Source organism: Cydia splendana, chromosome 1, assembly GCF_910591565.1.
Source record: "Cydia splendana chromosome 1, ilCydSple1.2, whole genome shotgun sequence".
Lineage (NCBI taxonomy): Eukaryota > Metazoa > Arthropoda > Insecta > Lepidoptera > Tortricidae > Cydia > Cydia splendana.
In genome coordinates, this window is record NC_085960.1 from 17,739,334 (window position 1) to 17,765,520 (window position 26,187).

The 26,187-nt window shown below is 39.6% G+C and overlaps 2 protein-coding genes across 11 annotated transcripts in view; one reads left to right on the forward strand and one right to left on the reverse strand.

Annotated features, from left to right (window-relative positions):
* LOC134795674 (RDS/peripherin-like protein xRDS35) overlaps positions 1-995 on the forward strand; it is a 32,075-nt gene extending 31,080 nt beyond the window's left edge. The window contains exon 9 of the mRNA XM_063767602.1: positions 390-995. Coding sequence (XP_063623672.1) covers positions 390-515 — 126 coding nt within the window. The 3' untranslated portion in view covers positions 516-995. The remainder of the gene's footprint in view (positions 1-389) is intronic.
* Positions 977-26,187, reverse strand: part of LOC134794578 (muscle-specific protein 300 kDa) — a 202,018-nt gene continuing 176,807 nt past the window's right edge. For 9 of the 10 annotated variants that reach the window (XM_063766393.1, XM_063766437.1, XM_063766429.1 and 6 more), the window contains 11 exons: positions 11,294-11,518; positions 7,961-10,273; positions 7,613-7,801; positions 7,149-7,528; positions 6,267-6,305; positions 5,293-5,455; positions 4,787-5,018; positions 4,336-4,561; positions 3,824-3,962; positions 2,662-2,723; positions 977-1,659 (listed from right to left, as the gene is read on the reverse strand). In XM_063766393.1, the coding sequence (XP_063622463.1) occupies positions 1,443-1,659; positions 2,662-2,723; positions 3,824-3,962; positions 4,336-4,561; positions 4,787-5,018; positions 5,293-5,455; positions 6,267-6,305; positions 7,149-7,528; positions 7,613-7,801; positions 7,961-10,273; positions 11,294-11,518 (4,185 nt within the window). In that variant the 3' untranslated portion in view covers positions 977-1,442. The remainder of the gene's footprint in view (positions 1,660-2,661; positions 2,724-3,823; positions 3,963-4,335; positions 4,562-4,786; positions 5,019-5,292; positions 5,456-6,266; positions 6,306-7,148; positions 7,529-7,612; positions 7,802-7,960; positions 10,274-11,293; positions 11,519-26,187) is intronic. The other variant, XM_063766410.1, reaches the window with a different exon arrangement.

A 26,187-nucleotide genomic window follows, 5' to 3' on the forward strand; every position in this document is an offset into this window, starting at 1 on the left:
ATGGTCAGACCATGCACCGTGCCGCACCGTGCCGTGCCATGCCGTGTTTTAGGGTCTGCCACAGTGTAAACTACACTCATTCTGCCCAATGTGATTTTTAAAGGACATATTCCAATTTTAACAAGTTAACTAAAAAGCCTGGACAGGTTGACGTTAAAATACTAAAACTTATTTTTTTTTTTACTTAATACCTACTTGAAACAATGGAAAAGCTTGTAAAATTATTGGTTAAATACCAGATGTACTGCACAAGTTACTAACTTGTTTTTAGGTTAGAAGTAGTAGGTATTAAGCCTAGATTAAACCTAGAGTTGAGCTAGAGAGACGAGCGTAGAGAGTAGAGATACGAAATTAATGATAGTCACAACCATATATTATACTTTCTGCAGCGGGCACCCTCGTCACTGTCGCTGATGGGCAAGTGTAGCACCTGCGCGTTGCTGCTAGACCGCCAGGGCTGCGTGCTGTGCGTACGCAGCCCGCGCACCCACCGCGCATGCTTGCACTACCCTTGAAGACGCCACGCCACGGGTGTTCCGGGACGAAACTCGAGTCAATTGGAAATATCAACAGCTTGGGCTCAAAACGTTTCTCCATCGCTGATACGAGTATCTGCGTCACATTGAACTAAAGTTTTACATGTCTACGAGTCAGTTGTTGGAATATCGAATCCCGTAAGCTTGCCCGCGCCAAAGTAAGTGGAATCTAGATGAATTCAACTGAAACAAAATCTCAATGGATACTGTCATCCTCAATTAATTCGAAGCTTCTGTTTGAATCCTCAATTAATTCGAAGCTTCTGTTTGAGATAACCGTTATTGTGATTGTTTCTCAGTGTGTTCATGCTACGAATACTTTATAGTTAGAGACTCGAATATACGTAATTAGCTAACGGATAAGTAACAGTAATTAACCATAAAATTTTTGTTCGTAAGTAAATATTTGTACATAAGGTTTGTAAATAAAATACTTGATGTAATCAATTGCAAAGGCTTTATTTGACTTTATTGTACACAGTCCTTACAAACTAGAGTGATTTAAGTAACAACGCGCGAAGCAGGTCCGTCGCCTTCGATACAAATTCATATAAATAATAACGAGGACGCCCGCCCGCCGATGTCTTTCATCAATTTTAAATAACAAATATACAAAAGGGTATTTACAAGCGGCGGGCGGAGCACCGATTGGAATGTGGGGCGCTCACGCCGAGTTTCCCACGAAACCGGCCAGAGCGCGGCGGCATATCCGAGCCAGAAGAAACGAAAACTAGAAGCGGGTCGTCAACTCAAAAACCGCCATTTCCGAGTTCGCGACCCGCTTAAGTTTTCGTAAGTCGCCAGCTAAGCCGGCTAAAATGAAAAATGCCAGCCCGGCCTCTTTAAGCCGGCGGTAAGCTTTAGAGCGGGCGTGCCGTCCGGGAGTGGGTGGCGTCGTGTTGTCGATCAGAGCGGCGGCGGGCCGTCGGGGTAGCGCAGCACGGGCTCGAGCGCCAGGCCGGGCGTGTTGCAGTCGGAGGAGGCGTGCGGCGCCAGCGCGGCGGCGCCCAGCAGCAGCAGCAGCAGCGCCTGGAACGGCAGCGACGCGCGCGCCACGCGGCACACGAACCGCAGGCTGCGCTGCAGCCGCGACAGATCCTCGTCGTCCTCAGTTACGACCACACTGTCGAACGGATGGATACTGGTTAGTTCGCCGGTAATGTTTACTTTGGGAAGAGATCAGCGCTGATCTGATTTATGAAGTAAAGGAAATTGTATCAATAGATTTTTTGATAAGTACAATATTTTTTAGCGTCGAAAACGCAATGAACAGGCCATTGGTATACCTACTAGCGAAGTAAACACACTTGACCATAAAAAAATTAAAGGGATTTTTTTGTATTGAAAATTAAAATTAGGTATTTTTAAACTGATGAAGTGAAGAATAAAATGGTACATGCATTTACGAGAAATAAATGAATGATTACAAGTTAATGTTGTAAATGAAACAAACTATTAAGATACACACAGTGAAAGCGTCAGTTGTGAACGTAGGTAGTGATAATTACATCACCATCATCGACAGTCTACTATTTTGTGTGAATATCATGCATATTTTGAAAATTGCCTCTTTATTATTAATATAATAATATTCTGTTAACAGATCGGCTAACACGACTACTTGTCAAGTCGAAACTCGCCCGAGACAGAAGTTTAGTTTCGGATGATAGGTACTAATAAGAAAGGGATGGGTAGTTTATATCGCGCGCAAGTCGAATCATACTGTATATATGTCGTAGGCCGATCGTACGATCAGGCAGATCGTAATGTTCCTGTGTAATGTTTTGACGATAGTCACATCAAACCAATATACATATAGGTAGGATAGGATCGTTAGGTTGCTTCAGATGCCCGAAGGGCAAACTGCCCAGAAATAGGAGCCTCCGTCGACTCAGGGAACGAGTCAAAGATTTTCACGTTTCACGATATGCCTAGGAATTTCACGATATGCCTGATCTTACGATCGGCCGCCGACATATACATGCTTGAGAGCCAGAGGCTTGTAGTTACTTGGGCATGCTTCCAAAATCACCACGATACACCAACGTGTGACCTAGACAGTTAGTCGATAATGGCGTTATCTGCATGCAAACAGCGGCACAAGACAACAACGGCGACTACTCACTCGTTCTCGTCCAGGGGGGGCAGCTCCAGCGTTGAGATTTGTTCTTCCTCCTCCTCCATTAGCTATGGATAAAAATACGTCAACATACTGTGCGAAGCGGCTAAATACTGTGGTGTTATGGGGGTTGCAGGCGTTGTATTACTTTTTATTCGTAATTGTAATTAATAAACTGTATAAGGGGTATTATGAAGTCATGTACTTATATCTTGATAGATGATTGAAAAAGCGACTGCACGTGAAAGTCGTATTTCGTGGCTGTACAAACCAGCTGTGGAAGCGACATTTGCGTCGGTTTTTTTTGGCAGCTGCAAGATAAATTCTGAAGGATTTATTAAAAAAATAATACAATGCTTGCATCTTGAACTCTCAACAATAAAACTAAAAATAATTTTGATCTTTCTGTTTCCGAATTGTATTTAGTATTTAATTGTTCTAGGTTTCGCCAACAATTCGTTAGGTCATTAATTGCTCTCTAAATAAATTACAAAGCAATTTGTGTTCGTATTTCATTGTGCTTTGTGGTAAGCTGTGAGGGCAACTTAGGGAAAACTACAGTATTGATGAACTTCATATCCCTTGTTGTAATGTAACATTGCAAGAATGTAACATTTTTAGATGTCAAAGAAGCAAGAGGGATTTATTGGAGATTTTCAAATGAAGTTTATCAATACATCAACATATTATGTAGGTATATGATCTTGATAATTCTTAATACGATTTATTTGTCCATTTTATTTTTTATGGATTTCGCATTCAATTTACCAAGTCCAGGAACCATGTAAATGTCAGGAAATGTATATTATACCAGCCTTCAAATAGTCCAGTTAAGTTTCTAAACAAGGTTCGGATAGGTAATGTGGATACAGTCGACGCCAAAGATATCATTACGGTTTTATACTCGTATCTTACTCCTTCCTTTGTATTAAGCCGAAAAATGTAAACATATTTTCGACATCGATTGTACCTACTTCGTACTGCACGTCTAGCATATCTTGACGCAAGTATCGCAACTTGACCTGACCTTGACCTTGCGAGAAGTGCCGGTGGAGGGATTATGTAAAATTACTGGGGACCCTTTTTGGCGCAATTAACCCATGGGGATTTTGCATTGACTACTCGCTGTCGGGGTTAAAGCTAGGGGAAGAAAGTAATGTGTAGGTACCATGGGCGCGGAGGCGGCGACGGCGGCGGCGAGCGCGGACGTGCCGCGCGGCTGGCGCGCCAGCGCGGCGCCCAGCTTCAGCGCGTACACGCCCGACAGCTTGCGCAGCGACTGCAGCCGCAGCCGCAGCTCGCCCAGTCTGCAATCATACATTCAACGTATGGTTATACGTTTGGGAATGAAGAGGTTTGGAAGTGGCTACCGAGGTCAGACATGGCGAATACTAATGATCATTTTGTTGGTTTAACTAAATTCCTAAAATTTGCAGATAGCGAACGTTAGCAACGAACATAGGTATAATAATAAATAATAGTACGGTAGTAGGTGGGTAACGTGGTGGGTATTTACAAGAAGTAAACGGGAATTAGTTAGATAATACCTAATAAAATGTATGTATTATGAAATTGTAACTCACTATATTTCACACTACCACTCTTCTTTCAGAATTCAGGGAAAAATGTTGTGAAAAAAAGGAAACGCTACGCTAAGTGTTACCCCTAAATGAATGTTACCTTCGGCAGATGTCATCCGCGTTGGGCGGCGCGTCGCCGCTGCGCAGCAGCTGCGCGGCGTCGTGCAGCGCGTGCACGCGCGGCTCGGCGCGGCTCAGCTCATCGCGCAGCTCGCTGAAGCGGCGGAAGTCGCGCTGCAGCTCGGCCGCCGGCCGCGACAAGCGCAGCGGCTCGCGCGCGCGCACGCCGCGCTCGGCCGCGGCTAGACGCGCCACTAGCTCCACAACTGAAACGCAATAGGTATGTGTTAAATAATACTACTAACTGAAAAAAGAAACAACAAAATTTTGCTTCTAATACAATTCACTATGACTCTGAATTTGTGACACATAACAAAACCGAATCAAAACCATAAGAAGAGATCGTACAGGTTATTTTTAAAACACTTCGCCGGATATAGGTAATTAGTTCAACTCCGACCTAAATGAGCGACCTAGATGATGTTACTCACCGATATCATGGAACTGCTGGTTGTGCACCAACGCACGTTGTAACCTCTTCTGCCACACGCCGGCGCGCGTGCAGGCCTGGTCCCAGCGCGCGTTGGCGGCGGCGAGGCGCGCGCGCACGCGCTGCGCGTCCTCGGCCACCGACGCGTGCGCGGCCACGTGCGTGCCCACCACGTTCAAGGAGACCACGATGGATTTGTGCGAGTCCAGGTCCAGCAGGAACTCACGATGGTCCTACAATTAAAGTTGCTGGTTTATAGGTTGAATTCTTGGGATTCTTTGGCGAAGGAAGTTTGGTACGTGGGTATATTCTCGTTATAATCAGATCTAGTTTTGGGTCTGAGGTAAATCGAAAAGATCGGTTAAGACTTAAGTGGCTGTTAAAAATGAAGTGGAATAGGTAAATATTCTTAGGGCTGGATGCCTTTTATGCTAGGTAGGCCGTCACAATTATCCAAAATGAGAGACGGATTAAAAAGCAAGATATAGGTTTCAACAGCCGCCGTACCTGAATAGCGTCCTCCAGCTGGTCGTACTGCTCGGGCGGGTCGCCGCGGCCCTCCTCCGTGGCCTCCGCGAACTGCAGCCACTGCTCCAAGCGCCAGAGGTCGTTGTCTAACTGCTTCCAGTTGCGCTCCGAGCAGAGAGGGCACGTCAGTCGCCCGCTCTCACTATATCATAAGATAACGATAAAATTATAAGACCATTTTATGACCACTGTTTCAACTTGGCTACAAAATCGTGACAGTTGAAAGAAAACTGAAAAAAAGTTTTAAACTTAGAGCTGACGTGTGACACTAAATCTAAATAAAGAGGGATTTTTAATAACTTATGGATGGTAAGTAACTTTCAATTATCACGATTTGTTGGCCTAACTTCTAATGATGAACTAGATCACCTGAGTTTTTATGTTGATTCGAATTACATACCTACATCTATTGATGTCCTATAAAGCCGTCACGTAGGCTGAGTAAAATCATATTAATTGAAACACTTGAAAAATGTGTACATGTTTACGACTAACTATATAGTTACATTAAATCGAACTCTAATATTCATCTACTAGTTACAATAGTTATCTATACAGTTGTTTTCTTAAAATATAAAAAAAATATATATGTGTAATGACTAATAATTGCCTACAAAATTTAGATACATAACGAAAATATAAAGCTTTATAAAAGTTTTCGTGTAAGTCAAATAATACAATGTGCAGTGCAAACAACATGTATAAATAATTTATGACAATAGTACACTAGGTATCGATTTATAATAAATAGGTATATAAGTGCCACTAAATACTATAGATAACATTAATTCCATGCCTTAGCAGTTATCTTGCGAGTCTTGCGTCTTCAATTGTTAGCATGATTAGATAGGTCTTACCATGACACATAGTAGCACATTGTAGTGAATGAAGACACACATCGCAAGACGACAACTAGAAATAAGATTAATAAAATTGGATAAAGCGATACTCACTGTTCGCACGTGAGCGCGTATGACGCCGAGTGCGGCAACCTAGAGGACCAGAAAACAGCGTGGTTTAGAGCATGCCGGTTAGGAAGCCGTTAGCACTCCGGCGGCGGCGCGAGGTCGTCGAGGGAAGAGGCTAGTCAACTGTGAAGCGAGGCCCAATCTGTCAAGTGCACTTTTGCCCCGCAACCTAAGGCAACAAGCCACGGCGCTCCAAGCGAGTTCGCTTGATGCCTCGTCCATCAAAAAAAACCCAAGCGGATTCACTGGATTCAATAAACAAATATTTACAAATGTAATACCTATAGGGACACTGCAAACGACAACGTCGAGCGCGAATAAATTTAGTTAAAAGACCAGGAAGTTGCGTTGGAAATTGGATTGAATAGACTTAGCGAAGAATTTTATAATCCCAATCCCAAATCTTAAATATATACTTTTATATTGCACACGGAGCTTTTAATAAAGAACCTCACTTCACAGTATTAAATAAATTACTCATAAGGTCGTTGCAATTTACTGGGTTCGTGCCAGTTTATTGATTGGAAGAATATACCATTTTTACACAAATATCTACATGCTTGTAGTAATAGATGCCATCTCAGGCTCAGAAAGTTCAGATCTTTAGAAGTACATATGTACTTAAGATCAATATGTCACGTTGTTCAATCAACTGCAGGTGACGCTTAAAAGTCAACTGGTAATTTTCACAAGTATTAGCTCATTTGCATACACACAAAAAAAAAGAGGCTTGCGAAAGTTACCATTAAATGATTACATAATCAGAAGACATTCGGTTTTTACAAAGCCCCGACACCAAAATGCAAAAGTGCTAGTGCTACAAATTTTTAATTTCATACCAAGAACACAAATCTCGAGTCGACTAACCTTAGGTTATTGATTTGGAGCTCCCTCTTCTTCGCTTGCGCGAGAAGGTCCTCGTATCTCAACGAAAGAGATTCGACTTCTTTCAGCATGGCTTCATCTTCGGTCGCGTCGCATTCCGTCAACAGTAGTTCGGACAAATGTTTGGCCAACTCCAGTATTTGGCTGGGCTTAGCGCCAGCCTTGGCGATTTCTTTCGCAGCGGTTGCCAAGTCATCGCTTCCCGCGTCTTCCTTGGGCTGTTGCAGCAGTGCTGTTCTCAGGGCCTCCAGGCAGTCCGAGGCCTCTTTCACTGCTGACGCCAGTTCAACGCGGTAAGTTTCTTTGGAAGTCAGCGTGTCTACTTGAAGAGCGGCGTCCGTCTCCCATTTAAGGGTGTCCACCTAAAGGAGCAAACGAATTAAAGAATGGATTGTAAACTTTGCCAAAGCTATTGGTATTTCTAGCTGTCTCCTAATCCAACATACCTGTACAGCGGAGTCGACGTCGCCGACGAGGTCGGAGCGCGCGGCGGCCAGCCGCTGGCGCACGTCGTTGTAGAGCGCTTGGTACTCCGCCACCATGTCGCCCACACCGGCCACCGACGGCACGTTTGCTGCCAGTTGGTCTGCTGTCTGTACCAAAGCTCCGCACTCCGCTAGCTCTTGCTCGACAGCCTAGTATAACCAAATCATTTACGTATTACTTTTTGCAGTAGTTTTAAAATTATCTTGAGAGAAAAATAGGTACCTATTTCCGACTAAAAAAGCCTTAATTTTTTTTTGGGTTAATATATGTTTATTTAGTCAGGGATATTTTGTTATAAAGTTACTCACCATCAGTTCCGCCATGGTAGCATCCTTGTCTAGAGGCGTCGGAGCCAGATGTAGCGCCCTGGTGAGCCTGACGTCGGCCTCGGCGAGCGCGATGACGGCGCGGCCGTGCGCGGCCACGAACTGGCGGTGCGTGTCGGCGCCGGCCGCGTCGACGCGGCCGCGCAGCTGCTGCGAGCGCCGCACGGCCGAGCGCAGCCGCGCCGCCGTGTCCGCCGCGTCTCCTCGCAGCTCCACCCCGCGCGCCGAAGCCACCCGACTGTACGCGTCCTCCAGCCTCTTAACGTCCTCATCCATCGCTTCCAGATCTCTAATGACCGCCTTCGAGACGCTCTCGTCGTCCCCTTCTCCTCTCTGCTTCCTGGTCTCTATTTTTTCGACTCTCTTCTCGACCGAGTCCAGTTTCTTTTCGACCTTGGGTAGCAGGGAGTTTGCGAGTTCGGTCGATTTGCGGATCTCTTTCAGCGTGTTTTTGCGCTGTTCGGACATATCGCAGATGTTCTTCCATTTTTTCTCGACGATGTCGACGCCGGTGCGTAAGTTGCGGAGGTCGAAGTTGCCTCTCAGGACGTCGGGATCGTTGAATACCAGTTCGCAGAGGTTCAGAGTTTCTCCGACTTCCCCGCTGACTGTTTCAATGTTTTTGTGTATCTCGTCGCGTTCTTGGAATTTCTCGTCAACCGCTCTCGTTGTCAATACTTGGACAATGACCGTAGTGGTCAGGTTAGATTCGATGGTGTGCAGTTTTAGCCTGATTGTGGTCAAACGTTCCTCCAACTGCGTAATGGTCTCCAGCAGTTCACTAATTTTGGATATTCTTGCTCGGCCGCTATCCTGAAGTTTGTGCCAACGAGCGTTTATCTCGCTAAGCTGTTTGCTTGTCGTTTTACTGAAAGCTTTCTCATCCTTTTTAGAAAGATCAACGAGGACGCTGCCCGTTTCCGAGAGCCATTCAAATTCACGTTCTTTCATAGATGTTTCCGCTTCGACATCCGAGGTTATTCGTCTGATAAGGTCGTGGGGGTCGAGGGCTCCCAAATCACTGTTCTGACTAGAAGTCTCTAGACGCGCCTCGAGTGTGGTAAGCCATTCAGCGAACCGAAGCAACCGCGAGTTGAATATCGTGTAGATCTCCAGCCGCTCCTGCAGCCGGTGGATGATAATCGTTAATTGATGTTCCAAATCAGCTCGTTGCTGCCTCAGCTGCCACACTCGTTGGTTGACAATCCTTATGTCCTGAGGACTAAGACATTCCTTTAGTTGTTCTTGGATGACACTGAGTGCTTCAATTTGAGTTTCGGTCTTGTCAACTGTAGTCCTTAATTCCGTGTATTTTTCTATTGCCTTTTTCAGTTGTGGCCGCGATAGTCTATCTTCGTCTGAGTATGTTATAATTTCGTCTTGAGTCTTTGAGTATAGTTTGTGAAGATCATTAGTGAGGTTTTCGTATTCGCTGACTAGCCCGAGTATGCGGGTGAGGAAGTCTCGCCACGTGTCTAAGCTGGCGTTCAGGTTGTCAACTCGCTTAACAATGCCCGCGTACTCCATCCTTACGGAAGCTCCATATGTTTCTTCTGTAAATTCTAATATTTTTTTGAGATTACTGGATAATTTTTCTGCCTGTTTACGACCTTCTGGTATCTTGTCAGATAGATTTTGCACTTTAGTCAATATTTTTTGTATTCTCTTAATGTGGACATATCTCAGTTGCAACTTTTCTTTTTCACGTTCCATTTCTTTGAGCCATCTCAACAGTTCGATGTAGATCTCTCTGTAGTCATCCCAAGCTGCGATCCTGGTGGATACTTCGTCATGTCGCTCCACTATCCTCGCTAGGGTCTCATTGTGAAGATTCGTCAACGTGTCAAATTTCTCTACCAGGTCCCTGTGTTTTGTCTCCTTATGTTCATTTATCAGTACAGATCGTTGTGAAGCCAGCAGGTTCCTATGTACTCTGCATAATCGTCTATGTTCAGTTAAGTTTTCATAGTCGGCGGGTACAGATCCTGATAGGAATGATTGTAAATCCTGGAGGTATTCGTGCCATAACCGCAGAGCAGTTGCAGCGTCTCCTGATCTCACCAGAGCCGTAGAGAGCCTGTGGTAATGTAGGAAGGTGTCTCTGAACATGGCCTGCCATAACTCCAGGATCCTGACGATGGAGTGTTCTTCTGAGACGTCCCTGTCGATATCTGGAAGCTGCTCCTTGGCGGGTACGATGTCCGCTTCGCTCTTTCCTAGCGTGATCAAGTTCTCTCGAAGAGCAATGAGTTGGTCTTCCACGATCTCGCCGTCTTCGTGCAGAGGCATCAAGTCCTAGACACAAAAGCACATAATGTTAATAAAAGAATTACACGTGATATCTGCTCTGACCCCCCTCCCCCATCGTGATCATTCGTGATATTTTTCTTACCCCCACTCTCTCTAAACGATCACATGATTTCTGGACGACCCCTAAGGTATGGGGTAATATGCCTACCCATAAATTCTCAATGATATTACTCGCTGCTTGGCAGTTATTAGTAATTACTAATATTTACTTGTACCAAATTAAAATGGAAGATAGATTGTCATTTGCTATCCTCACATGCCTAGAAAAAAAAACTGCCATTTTCTCTACTCAACCTATCTGCCATTTTTATCAGGCAAACAATGTACCAAACACCCTGTAGGTAAAGATCAGCTACTTATGATTTATGACATGCTTCTGAGGGCCGATTGATAATCGAAGTTCAACAGCCTATACACACCATAGCTTGCATTTGTGTCATTTGTTCATATACGAGTATGGCACCAATAAACGGGGTCAGTTGCTATGCTAACGTCGCTAACCGTTAATCATATACAAATGAGGATCACATTTACCGATAACATTTATTATGCAAGTGATCGATTGTAGAAGACGGTATAATGGTTCGGTAAATTTTATGATTGTCATTTTAATTAGAGTTAGACCAAGAAAAGTCTGCAGAGATTTTGATAGCCCACGCAGTGCAAGTGTTATTTTAAACGTCAAACTTCTATAAAATTATGACGTTAATAACACTTGCACTGCGTGGGCTATCAAAACCGCTGCCGACTTTTCTTGGTCTAACTTTATATGTAATATAGATTGCTCTAAAGTCAATCTACAGTCAAGGAATTTGATTTCAGTGACAATCAATATGAATGGCGGTAGGGATTTCATATTACATATTATGTGTGCCAGAATGCCTGTTGCCTTGTCACAACCCTAAATATTGGTGTCTCTATTAGGCCATGGTGACATAACATTATTGCTTATGCTGCAAGTGTATAATATTAGTTTCTCAGATTGTTAACCCTGAGAATCCTCACCTGTCTCATATCACTGAACTGTTCCTTGACATGCTGCGCCTTCGCCCTCGCCAGCTGGCGGGCCTCCCCGAGATCAGCCAGGGCCTGCACGGCGCCGGCGACCAGCTGCAGCCGGCGGGCCAGCGCGTCGGCGTCGGCCTGCAGCGCGCGGCTGCCGGTCTCGCTGGCGACGCGGGCGGCCAGGGAGCGCAACTCGGCCACGCGGGCTTCTTGCTCCGAGCATGCCTAAAACACACAAGGTACTTTAAATTCTGTTGTTGACCAAAAAACTGCGTAGCAACTTATGTTTCAACTCTAACGAATGGTGTATGGTATCTATAGCTGTTGGTATAGTTACGCCACTGATTTCAGCATCAGTTTTGAGTATCAGTGCTTAATAAAGGAATAAAGTTAAACAAAAAATCAGAACACTCATTATTTATTGCCTAACAATGCGTGTTCTTGTTGTTGATATCAAAATTCTTATAAGTGTGAGCAAATGAGACGTTTGAAGTCACATGTCCAATCAATGTCATTGCCTTCTAGATGAGTTGTTGGTCAAACGTTCGGTACCTATCTTATTATCGCTACAAATACATAAACATGCTATTTAACATAGTGTAGGTATGCGTATATAATGTACCTACATATCACATTATTATCAATCAATCGTACCAGTACATTTTAATTTAATTTACTTTGTACAGTCACGCTGTAACCATATCTAGATCTACCCATTTTCGTTACGTTTCTCTCGTAGAGACTAAAGCAACCTTAAGTATATTTAGTTTCTTAGTTAAGTCAGTCTTCTATATTTAACCTAGCTATGACGATTGAACATTGAACAACAATAAGCTGGCACATACATTATACTAATAATGCTATTTGTAAGTTCAAGTGGGACAGAACACCTAAGATCTCTTCATCGCGTGACCTGATTCCATAATGCGCGATCTACATTTTAAAAGTTGGACAACTGTCAGGCTTTTATAAAGTTTTGATTGAAATCGACAGAAATCGACATGTAGCTAGTAGGGAACCGTAGTCATGCATGGTTCAGGACACTGGTAAGATATAATTATGATTTTTATAATTATTTTATTCTTTACTAAATTTGCCGAGTAACAACATGTTCCTCGCAGTATTAGCAGTAGGTATAGCTCTATTTATTTGTCCTTAAATATTTTTTCCCGTTATTTGCTTCAATATAACCACAAATATTAAATACATAAATTGTATTTGGTACTTACTATTTGCCATTCTGAAAAGTTTCGAATGCAAAATATTCGCTATAATTTTAACTTGATTGTACAAAGTAGGTAGGTACCTAAGGAAGATTATAGCCTCTAATAGATACGTATCAATACGAGTCAAATAGAGCGTACGATTAGTTTCATGGAATGAAATCTCTTAGCTGCATCAACGTCAGTTACGCACGCCAGCGACTTCACGCACGAATATTTGGTGCTAATTAATCACCTTTCATTGCCTGTAAATTAGTACAAATGGGTCAAACAGATCACTGTGTTATGTCTTTCCTGTAGACATACACGAGAGTTAAGGACTATAAAGGCTAATTTTCTTATTTAACCCTTATCCACGTGAAAAGGTCCTCCTTTTATTTAAAGAACTATGATAAAATCATTACTTACATGCCCACAAGCTGTTAACTATTGCCCACAGGAGAGAAAACTAGTGTGTTATCGCGAACAGTACATTTTTCTCTCCTGTGGGCAATAGTTAACAGCTTGTGGGCATGTAAGCAATGATTTTATCATAGTTCTCTAAATAAAAGGAGGACCTTTTCATGTGGATAAGGGTTAAATAAGAAAATTAGCCTTTATAGCCCTTAACTCTCGTGTATGTCTACAGGAAAGACATAACACAGTGATCTGTTTGACCCAAATACTGAATTTTAATCAATGAGAAAGGACTAAAAATTTAACAATTTAATCGGAGATATACAGGGTGGAAAGGCACGACGATCCTTCCCGGAAGTATTAGGTCGTTTAAGTGATACAGAGACTATTGGTAATGGTAAGAATCGTTAATTGAGTAAAAAATAAAAATTGCAAAAATACTACTTTTTAACTGTGGTGATAACCCTATAGCATGTGCACATGACGGCTAGATTAAGGATCTCCGTCGGGAAAGCTCGGGACTTTACACTTTTTTCCGATCGTTGACAGTATCGCAATGATGTATGAATGACGCATAAATGTCAAATAAATCAAATGCATGCAAAAATATTACAAACAATTTTATTACTTTCTTAGATAATTACTTTTTTCCAATATTTAATACTATCTTCTTTTCACATACGGTGTTCAAATGTACCTCCGTGTATTACAACGCCGCCGCAGCCCGTACCCGAGTATGTCGATGCACATGCGATATAGTGTATGCTCTTCGTCATTTATCCTCCGCAGAAAGCACCAATTAGCCTTTGTCTCATTTCGTCCGCAGTTTCACATTCCGTTTGGTTTGGTACACCATATCTTTTACACAGCCCCACAAATTTAAATAGCCACGAGCATCTAACATTTTTATTTGAAGAATATGACATTCAATAAGTATAGTTCAATGAAAATTTAATTTCAAACATCAGACGTCTTGTCTATTTCCTACCACGCAAGAAGGTTTGTTAGTTTGGTATTGAAGAAGTATTTATTCTTGATTTATTCTTAGTATTTCATTTTTGCAAGTTCATTTGGTGCAACTAACACAACCTACATGTAATTTTTTATTATTTTAAATAGTTTCCAATTAGGTTTTATCAGTCAAGGAAACCAGAGATATTTATAAGACGATTGCGTACTTTTGAGTGGTTGTCAATGTCACCATTTGAACTGTCGTTGTAAACAATGTTGTGGTTAGTATTATTAATATTAAGGAATAACATAACTATTTCATTCAAGTATTGAACAAGTGGAACCACTAAGAAAGCGAAAATCCTGCAATGATTCTTACCGTGCTGTAAGCAGACCTAAAAATGGTTAGATGGCAACAAATTAGCATAATTTCCTGTCGAATACTGATTGTTTACAAGTAAGTTCATTGACCCTGTCACCTGTTAGGGTTAGAACAAAGTAGTTTTTTGCGTGGATGTTTAAAAGGTCATAATTTAGAAACGGTTGCCCATATTAACATAGTTTCTATGAAGAAAATATAGAGCTTAGGCTAAACTATCTCCCATTTCCGGAAAGGATCGTCGTGCCTTTCCACCCTGTATATTTAGGTCAGGTTATTTTTTTTATTTTAAATAAAAATATATGAGCTTTAATAAACTGCTTAAAAACCAATACTATACTACTCGTAAGACTTATATGTCACAGAAACAGGACTCTTGAAGGACGTTATATTTCCGTTAAACTATTAAGTAGTTACTAAAGAATACACAAACAAGTTGCTCCACTAGTTAGGTATTACGAAAGTGACGTAATGCACAAATCATTTATTTTATCCTCATTTGGAGCCCAAGGTCTATGTGATATTTTATTATCTTTGACAAACATAACTATACCTTATTGTTTAGTTTATTTGCTGATAGATAACAAAAATAATATACCTAACAACAACAATTTGAAGATAGATAAGACAAAATTAAAAAAATACTATAATGAGATTTAAATTCCTAAAACAGTAACATATATCTAGGTGTCTATTTAAGTAAGTACCTATATACATACATATAAACATTTTCTAATCAAGAAGAGAGACCAACTGCAAGTTTTTCTTAACAGACAGGAAAGTATATTCTAAGAATTGACGGAAAAAGTAATCTTGTACTTAAGTAGAAACTGCATTTTATTTAGCAGACAGTTTAGTGATTTAAAGCAAAAACACTTGTTTCTGGTGTGTGTGTGCCTACGAATAGGTGGAAACTTAGAAAGTAGAAGGAGTAGACCATACCAATGCCAATTCGCTTGCATATGGCGAATATATTAGGTAGTTAAAAAATACCTATATGTATATAATTCCCCACACTTGCCTTGTAATAGGTATCGGAAACTGTGCCCACATATATTAATATTATTCAAACCCGCTATTATTTTTTCACATCACCTAATCAGAAAATGGATTTTTCTTCCCTGCTAGGAGGGATCAAAGTGACAATTTTCTGTTCAAGGACATTTCATTGCCAGTATAAAATATTAATATAATTAACTATGAACATCGTATGTATAGCCTGGCAAAAAAGAGTAGAAATTAAAAAGTGGCAACACTATAGTGTCAACACTGAGATTTTTTTATTTTCCTCATAGTTGATGTGAAAAGCAGTATGTGTACAGCACACGGTATCAAAATTATTTCGTCTTGGGCGTTAACTCTTGAATCCCTCATTACGCTCAGGATTCTACTTTAGAATCCATCGCTTCATTCAGGATTCAATGTACGCCTTTGACGGAAATATATCATTTTGATCCCTTGTAACACAAACTACTATTCCTTCTACTTTGCACCGAAGCCGCCTAGCTAAAATCAAACGATGATGTGGTCCGGATATGAAGCATAGAACAGGAATTCAGATGCGAGATATTGAGCTAAATTTAACAGATTAATGTTTTGTATGTTGCCGTTAAAATTATATTAACTCTGCATTCCGTTCTGATCCCCATATGACGTTCATGTAGGTATACCCATTTAGATTCTTCGAGTCATATTATCGCCAACCCAAAGCTCGCGTGGAGTATAATTGAATTTGGAATCAGGCGCGGATCCAGCCCTCAAAAAGGGTTGTGGTCACAGCCACTCCAAAATCGGCCAACTGCGAGTCGAGGGTACCTGATGATTCCACGACCAGTAAATTCGCAGAGGGATCGCAATAGATTTATTTCAGTCTATACACACTAAGATACATAATTAGATAACTACGCTAAAAAACTCCTTCGGCTGTAAATTAAAAGCTGGGATTAAGCTAGAAATAATTGCCCCCGTAAGTAAATAATCTATATTCTTGCAAATAATTGGGCTGTGTATTCAGCTGGGGTACCTACCCTAATGATTCTCCGACCAATTTTTAGAAGATTGTCGATTCGCTTACAACGTTTCGCTGAAAATGGTTTCGCAGAGTAACTTTTACTTTTTATTCGTAGATGTAACTTTTGGTCGACTAACTTTTGGTAGACTCTTCACATATCATTCAGATCGCTTCTGTGTAAATTAGCAGACCAATTATTAGAAAAATTTCATTTGGTAGAGTAATCTTTTCATCAAGCAACCTTCAGTCGAGTAACGTTTTCTAACTTTTTTAAAAGTTTTTGTCAAGTGGGACTCAATCACACTACATAATATAAGTATACTTAAGTACTGTGGACGGTTATACCTGTGGACACTGCCGGTATTTAAAGAACTACTAACGATAGACTATCATCGTGAACTTAAAAAAATGCAAGTTCTTATATTATATTAGGTACTAACAATTAGTTATTCACCATATTTATAAATGTACGGAGATTTTTTAGGCTCTGAAGAAAAAAAATATGTTAATAACTTGTAATTGTATATAATAAAAGTGTTTTTTATTAATAACTAAATTTTTATCCTCGTAATATAAATGTTTTTTGTGAATTCGGTAAATGATACAAGTGTGTAAATAATCACAAAATAAGCTTCAAGGTTTCAGTGTTATTTTCTAAAGTTTTCGCATTTCGCCAGATGTTTAATGTTTAATTGATAACTAAATAGTATGGTTAATAAAAAGGATGTAGAGTAGTGTACCTATGGACACCCTGACTAACGAAAAATCAAGCTTTATTCGTCTAAAGCTTTGCGTACTAAACGATGATTCCGAGGTCTTTGTATACCCTGGAGACAATATCAAGTCCAAAATAATTGTTGAAAAGTTGTACCAAGAATATTACAAACAGTAGACCAAAAATATCAATTTTTACATTTATTTTATATCTCTGGTTCATATTTAGCTAACGTGATAAAACTAGTCTGCAATTATAGACTACATATTTAATAATTATTCAAAAGATATAAATAAGTTTATGACATTGTCAATACTTTATGATTTATGAACAAAATAAGGCCAAAATCTGGAAAATGTCCACATGTAGAGCACTTGCCCCTACACTTAAGTAGTCGGAATTTTACCAAAAATGGCATGCGATTTTTTGTAAGGTCTATGGAGCCCTTTCCATACCCATATAGACCTGCGCTCTAAAACTCCTATGACAGTCAATTAAAAGCTGGAATTATTTTAAATTTGTACAAAAATTTCTGAATGTTTAAATTTAAGACTCCATAACATAAGTTAACAATTTAAAAAATTGCTGTTTATTCTGTATCACTAATAATTTGAGTTTTCAGCTGATATAAATACATATGACAGCTAGGAGTTCCATTTAACTAAGTACCTAGGTACCGTGTTTCGGCCAATGGTTAATTTACTCGGGCAATTTTGACGTTCATCAAACGATCATTCTACGAAAAGTAAATCTGCGTATCGATCAACTGACTACTCTGCGTACTTATACCTAATGAAATTCTGCCAAAGGTTCCTCTGCCAAAGCGTCTGCGAAACAAAAATTCTACTCGGGGAATCAATAGGGCACCCTATTAGGGTTGTGGGCATGCCCACCGTGCCCACAACGGTGGATCCGCGCCTGTTTGGAATAGTACCTACAATACGGTAAAAATACCACAAGACCATGATAACTTTCTCACTTTTCTCAGTATAACTGACAGTAAATTAAATTAGCCATCAACTTCATATATCTAAGTGCAATATGTACCTATATCGATTAGTACGACTGTCAATAAAATGTCAATCAATATTATACAGGTCGATTGTCCCATTGTGCGAGCACTTTCTCACTTTCGCTTTATATTTTGGATATTGATCGTGTCAGTTTTACTAATGGTGCCTAATATTCTCCAAGTTGTATTTGGTACCAATTGGTAATTTGAAAGCAAATGAATTGCGCGCATGCTTTCGCATAATATAAATATAAAATGAAGAAATATTTATACGTATTACAAAGTAACCAAATAAATCGCTCTTATTAAAAATTTGACGTGTGTTGTCATAGTTTGTTTATATTATAATAAACACGTTTTCCTAATAATTAAATGTCCGTGAACGTTCCCGGATGTTAGATAGGTACGTGATTTAACTGTAATATTTTTTTAATGGGTCCAGCAGATCGAGCGATGTTGTAACTAAACTATTTTTGATTAATGCCAAGGATTACATCACCTAGTTACTGTTTACCCTTGTTATTCTTAGGTTTATGAACAGTCAGCCGTAAACGCAGATTAGATTTTGTAAGAAACAGGAAACAGTCCATCTTCAAATAAAAATATAAACTTCATTTGATATTACTCGCAATGCCTCTTTATGCATTTATATAGGTATTAGCCCTTGGGATTATACACCGATTTACGTAGGTACGTCTTTATTTGTAAGTATTACAATTTTGACTTGAGAACATTGGTGAAACAAATGTCCACATTATTTTCAAAACAAGAACAAAACCAGAAATTTTGTTCGATTATATTAAGCAGGCCACCGACGAGCCTTCCAAATGGATGCCGTTACAATGGATTCATCCAAATGGACGGCATCCTAATATTAAACATTGTACGTTTTTGACATTCACGGACCGATTTTGGATTGCAGCCACGCTATTTGGACTGTTGGAAGGCTCGTCAGTGGCCACCTTTAGGTAGCTAACAACTCTTTCGGGAACAGAAGAGACGACTTTCTTTTTCTTCGTGTGCGAGCATGCTGCACAGAAAGTCATCATCACTAACAAATGAAGAACAGATTCAGAAAATTCGATCGTTTAACCGACCTAACCTGATTCGGTAGGGAGGATAAAACATTGTGGTTGAGATTTGAACGCCGAAAGTGAATTCCTATAAATGTGCAGAGACAGGCAACTGACTGAAGTACTTATACTGGGTACACAGACTGGGTAGGAGCTCGCAACTCTTGTGGCTGAAGTGTCTGGATAATTTTGGGGAATTTCATCAGCATATTAGCTTCTTCTGCTGATGGTTCTACTTGTCCAACAGTAGTTAAGCCATAATTTGCATAGGTAGGAATAAGTAATGTTATAAAAATTAGCAAGTTCAGCTTATTAGTACCTATCTTGTAAGAGTTTACACTCTCGGGTGTTGCAACCTAGATTTTATTTGTTTACTTCGCTAAGATCGTAACGATGTTACGCACGGTGTGCACGTTAGTTACGAAATAAGGTTATATTTATAATCTACGAAACGACACGAGGCATTAAAACTATCAGAAAAGTTAATAAAGGGCTTAGAACGTTTTACTTACGACATCAAAACTGCTTTCAAGAATATATGTCCTTAACATCAAAAGGTTTTCTTTTCATGTTATATGTATAAACATATTTCTTATGTGCAGTGATCGTTAATTTTCCAGCAATTTTGGTGCAGCATTGTTGGTTAAAAGCATCTGAATGCCATACTCTAGGTGGAATAGATAATTAGGGTTAATAACAGTAATATTAACCTTAACCAATCCTCTCCCTACAAAAAAAAATTGAAGAAAATCCTTTATTTTTACTATGCTGCACCAAAATTGCTGGAAAATTAACGATCACTGCTTATGTGGATTGGGTATTCATAAACATTAATAAGGCACTAACCATTAGCTGCAAGCAACTAATAGTTGATATAATAAACCTTTGTCACATTTTGAACAGACGGCCTCGTCCTCACACGTTAGGTGGGTAGTTAGGATTGATTTAGGTAGTTCGAAGGTCGTTTGTATTTAGGGTGGAAGGGCACGAACTACCCGCAATTAAGAACATTTCTACAGCTGTGGCGAATACTAAAACTTTTAGCCTAAAAGTTTAGATGCGCAGTGTAGGTTTGTTTAAATTAAATGGCACACACGTATTTAGAAATGTATAGAGACGCGTTTAGAGACGTTTAGAGATTTTTAGCTCGCATAGACCGGGCGCAAATGATTTGATAAACATGGACGTATACAGGGTGGAAAGGCACGACGATCCTTTCCGGAAATGGGAGATAGTTTAGCCTAAGCTCTATATTTTCTCCATAGAAACTATGTTAATATGGGCAACCGTTTCTAAATTATGACCTTTTAAACATCCACGCAAAAAACTACTTTGTTCTAACCCTAACAGGTGACAGGGTCAATGAACTTACTTGTAAACAATCAGTATTCGACAGGAAATTATGCTAATTTGTTGCCATCTAACCATTTTTAGGTCTGCTTACAGCACGGTAAGAATCATTGCAGGATTTTCGCTTTCTTAGTGGTTCCACTTGTTCAATACTTGAATGAAATAGTTATGTTATTCCTTAATATTAATAATACTAACCACAACATTGTTTACAACGACAGTTCAAATGGTGACATTGACAACCACTCAAAAGTACGCAATCGTCTTATAAATATCTCTGGTTTCCTTGACTGATAAAAAGGTTTTAGTTTCTTAACACGTTTCACAAAATTATTTTCGAATAATTGGAAACTATCTAAAATAATTAAAAATAACAAGTAGGTTGTGTTAGTTGCACCAAATGAACTTGCAAAAATGAAATACTAAGAATAAATCAAGAATAAATACTTCTTCAATACCAAACTAACAAACCTTCTTGCGTGGTAGGAAATAGACAAGACGTCTGATGTTTGAAATTAAATTTTCATTGAACTATACTTATTGAATGTCATATTCTTCAAATAAAAATGTTAGATGCTCGTGGCTATTTAAATTTGTGGGGCTGTGTAAAAGATATGGTGTACCAAACCAAACGGAATGTGAAACTGCGGACGAAATGAGACAAAGGCTAATTGGTGCTTTCTGCGGAGGATAAATGACGAAGAGCATACACTATATCGCATGTGCATCGACATACTCGGGTACGGGCTGCGGCGGCGTTGTAATACACGGAGGTACATTTGAACACCGTATGTGAAAAGAAGATAGTATTAAATATTGGAAAAAAGTAATTATCTAAGAAAGTAATAAAATTGTTTGTAATATTTTTGCATGCATTTGATTTATTTGACATTTATGCGTCATTCATACATCATTGCGATACTGTCAACGATCGGAAAAAAGTGTAAAGTCCCGAGCTTTCCCGACGGAGATCCTTAATCTAGCCGTCATGTGCACATGCTATAGGGTTATCACCACAGTTAAAAAGTAGTATTTTTGCAATTTTTATTTTTTACTCAATTAACGATTCTTACCATTACCAATAGTCTCTGTATCACTTAAACGACCTAATACTTCCGGGAAGGATCGTCGTGCCTTTCCACCCTGTATAATATCACGCCAAACTTAATAATTTGTTATTAATAAATCATAAAATAAATTAAATAAAGATTTATGATATCAAACATACCTATCAGTAAAACGGTTGGTAAACAAAACTATAACCGCTTAATAAGATAATGCTAATGAGCTAAACTCTTTTATTTATTATAACGACTATAATAATTAACATCTACATTCTACAACGTCAAATAAAATATTTATTTTTTAAATCTAATTTCGTTATGGGGATAAAGAGACTATCACGTCAATATTTTGCCGCATCTACATTTAATATGCATCTACGGTACCAACAGAACTAGAAAGTGCGCCCTTGAAAATTTTCAGCAACTTGTTAATTGCATAGAAAATGGGCGTTATTCCTTGCGATTACAGCCTCTATTGCCGAGAAGACAAATGCTAGTTTTGCGTGTTGAGAGTAAAGTATGTAAGTTGGTAATTAGTTTGTTTTCGATTCGTTTAATGTTGGAGAAATTATGTTGTTTTGGTCCTGTGTTTCAGTATGATTATATCAATTATATGTATTAATCTGTTTGTGGTAATTAACCGCGGTTTCCAACGTTGTTATAAGTTACAAACATTATCTACTTTCTTAATTACAAATGTGTATAGTTTTAACGTCCGACACTCCGAACTAGGTGTTATAACAGTAGGTACCTATGTGTTGTAGTAATTTTTATTTGTTACTTCGTTTTAATAGCTATATTTTATACAGCATAAATATATTAGCGATGTAAGTAATGTAATCCAGGAGTCATTGTAACTTGCTCCCAATAAAGTAGTTCCTCTTTATCAAGTTGCTTGTGCAGTCAGCATCTGATCTAGATAAGTAGTTAATTGACGATGTTTATAAGTACGGATAATTGGTACGAACTAATATTAAATAGGTATTTTCTGATAAGTACTAGGTACTTACATCGAACATTCTAATGAATAATTTAAATTTAAATGACCCAATAACGACGATTATCCTTAAAATAATTAAACTGTTTTCAGTGTAGGCATTTTACACAAAATATTTGTTATCACCATTTTCCTGTCGATAACTGTACCAAGTCCAAGGCCTACCCTTCGTTGCTACACAAAAATGGTTAAATGTAGGTATTTTAACTTAGTCTCACCTCCTGAAGTGACATATTGATACGATCACTTTGTGCTCTCCTGACACAGTTTCCTTATCACTCCGTTCAATGAACAGTAATCCATCATTTTTGTCACAATCACGGCCATTGAATATCAAATAAGTTACTTTATGCAAAAACTGACAAATAATGACTACACGTTAATCTACGCCAACGGCTCACTATGCACTGGCCATTAGCACTGAAGTTTACGTTGTATGCAGAATAAAAATCAAATTTGGAGCAAGAAGCTTCAAGGTTAGAATGCAGTTTAGTTTTATCGCGTAATCGAATTAACTATGGAATTATGCATACACCCACGGTGATGTCAACATGAACTTGGTGCACTGAAGTCACACGTGAAAGATAACCTTGGCGAAAATAGGCTGTTTACATTCCTAATTCTGAAAATTATGCACTTAACTAAAAGTTACCTACTTATATTAAATTAAAAGTTGCAATATTTTCGATTTTACTTTAAAATCAGAACTGTGTCCACGTAACAATACATGTTAATACAACGCGCTACTTTTAAATTATTTCGTTTTCGACGGGGGTTCTAACGGGTTCGTTATATTATTCGAGGTTTTTCGAGTTAGGTAGTTCGAGGTCGCATATCGCGCGACGCACGCTCGCGCGGCCCGACGTGTGCGGGGCGACTGGCGCCTTATCGCCTTATCAGTTGCGATTCGGTTATTTCATTGTGGTTAGTTCATTAAGGGTTTTATCGCGTTTTATGTCTTACTTGAAGGTTTCCGTGGCATTGGAAGGTGTGGAAATTAACTCATCATTTCTATCAATGTACCTAATGAGGTCAACATTGGATTTATAGAAAGTGTATCCATAGGTATGTGCCAATACTTTAATATTATACTCATAGCGAAATAATACATCGTAATCATAGTTATCGTTTACTTTATCACGTGGTTCTAATACTTCTAATAAAGTCAGATCGTTCCCAAAGCGAGATAAGTACCTATTCGTGGTCTCTGATGGCTTCAGATTATGTATGTATTGTGAAAACATTACCCTCCTTTCTTTACATTACATATTACCCTCGGATTCAACTAAGAGTGCACCCAAGACGTATCGGCTTCCAAAGGCGCACTTTATACCTTACATAGCAGCCATAGTAGGCGATGGTCCTTCGACCCGGATATTTAGCTATAACTTATTGATGGCTACGTAAACATATCTTCATATCAAACAAATTCGTAATTTAGGATTATAAACATTAAACGAACGTTAGGTATACCGTGAGAACAGGTCAACGGCTTCGTTTGTTTGAGCCGTTAGTTGTTATTACCATAACTTGACTAAACACGCTAAAATTAACAGTAGGTAGGTATGTACTTGTACCTGGTCTACATTTTTTTCCAAATAGTCTAGCATTTGAATACGTGGAAATGTAAAATTTAATATTAACTAAGTAGTTATGTTTAATAACGCTCCTGTCAATTGATAGGTACAATTTTTATTCTTTTGTAGGTCTAAACTTGCGTGACATTTACAGACAGGCACTTTTTTGTGTTTCTAAATAATTGTTGTGTGATTTCCTAGAAACAAACATAGGAACGTGAATTTCTAGCTCCTAGAAAACGAAACGCGGAACGTTGCGCAGATTTGTATCGAACAGACGCGCGTCATACCTACAGTATAACATTTCTAAAGTCCGCTCTACATATATGGAAACCCGGTACCTAATCCAGGCAGTTTTACCCAGCCCACGTGCCAGTTACTGGTAAGTGAAGACCGTCGACCGCCGCCCAGTAAGGCGCGCCAGACAATATGACTCACGCTTTTTTATTCACTTCGCGATGCATTCGCTAATTGATTGCGCGGTGAAAAAAGTGCGCACACTCGCAGGTGTGAAATACTCGTATACAGGTTCACTGTTTAATTTTTATATTGTGTAAAACTTTTTGAAGCCATTTTTTTTGGACATTTAACATTCCTAGAAGGAGTCATGTAGATTTATCTTCATTGTAAGAGTGATATTCGGCTATTAAGACGTTTAGGGCATTCTCGGATATTTTGAATAGCGTAGGCATAGCTGTAGGAATAGCATAGACTCAATATAAAAGTAAGTGGGTGTACACCTAGACAGGCTTTATACGTATTTAAAAAAAATATATACATGTTGTGCACAGTGCACAGACCAACCCCTATAGACCGAGCTTATAGGACGACTCGGTCACCGCCCGTATGGTGTATAGGTCAAATATAAGATTGTTCGCGCGCCGCTCCGATCAGTTGCGCCCATGGTTACGACCTGTTAGCAGTGTGCACGAGTCTAAGAAAATAAATCGTAAACTATTGAATTCATTGGGAAATCATGGGATATTGCAGCGTAAAATGGTGTGGCAAGTCATCTAAGACTTCTACTTACAAAACAGATGGAATAACATCCCACAGGAAAGCGAAATTCATTATTTCATTGGATAATGGTTCTTGTCCGCGGGGTTCATTTTATACTGGTCAGTAAGCAGAGGCGAAGTATGTCCGTCCCTTTTCGTCAACTTGAAAATGCAATGCGCTATCCCTTTCCCTTTCGACTAGTGATGTGACGATGATGGTTTTTCAGTTGCGGAAACTTCGTGCTTCGTCATACCGTATTGTACCATTTTAGACATAATATATAGGTAACATGTGTAAGTTTTTTTAGAATCCTCTAGGCCAGAGGAGCTGTTAGGCCGCATGTCACGAGATGGACCTGATGATGAACTTCAAAGAAGTTCGAGGGAACTCGGTGTTGGTTTGTGATAGACATATGTTGTATGGGTTATTTAGAATCCTCTAGGTGAGCAGTTAGGTCTCATGTCACGAGATGGACCTGATGATGAACTTCAAAGAAGTGCGAGGGAACTCGGTGTTGGTTTGTGATAGACATATGTTGTATGGGTTATTTAGAATCCTCTAGGTGAGCAGTTAGGTCTCATGTCACGAGATGGACCTGATGATGAACTCCAAAGAAGTGCGAGGGAACTCGGTGTTGGTTTGTGATAGACATATGTTGTATGGGTTTTTTAGAATCCTCTAGGTAAGCAGTTAGGTCTCATGTCACGAGATGGACCTGATGATGAACTTCAAAGAAGTGCGAGGGAACTCGGTGTTGGTTTGTGATAGACATATGTTGTATGGGTTTTTTAGAATCCTCTAGGTGAGCAGTTAGGTCTCATGTCACGAGATGGACCTGATGATGAACTTCAAAGAAGTGCGAGGGAACTCGGTGTTGGTTTGTGATAGACATATGTTGTATGGGTTTTTTAGAATCCTCTAGGTGAGCAGTTAGGTCTCATGTCACGAGATGGACCTGATGATGAACTTCAAAGAAGTTCGAGGGAACTCGGTGTTGGTTTGTGATAGACATGTTGTATGGGTTTTTTAGAATCCTCTAGGTGAGCAGTTAGGTCTCATGTCACGAGATGGACCTGATGATGAACTTCAAAGAAGTGCGAGAGAACTCGGAGTTGATTTGTAATAGGCATATGTTATTGGTCCATTT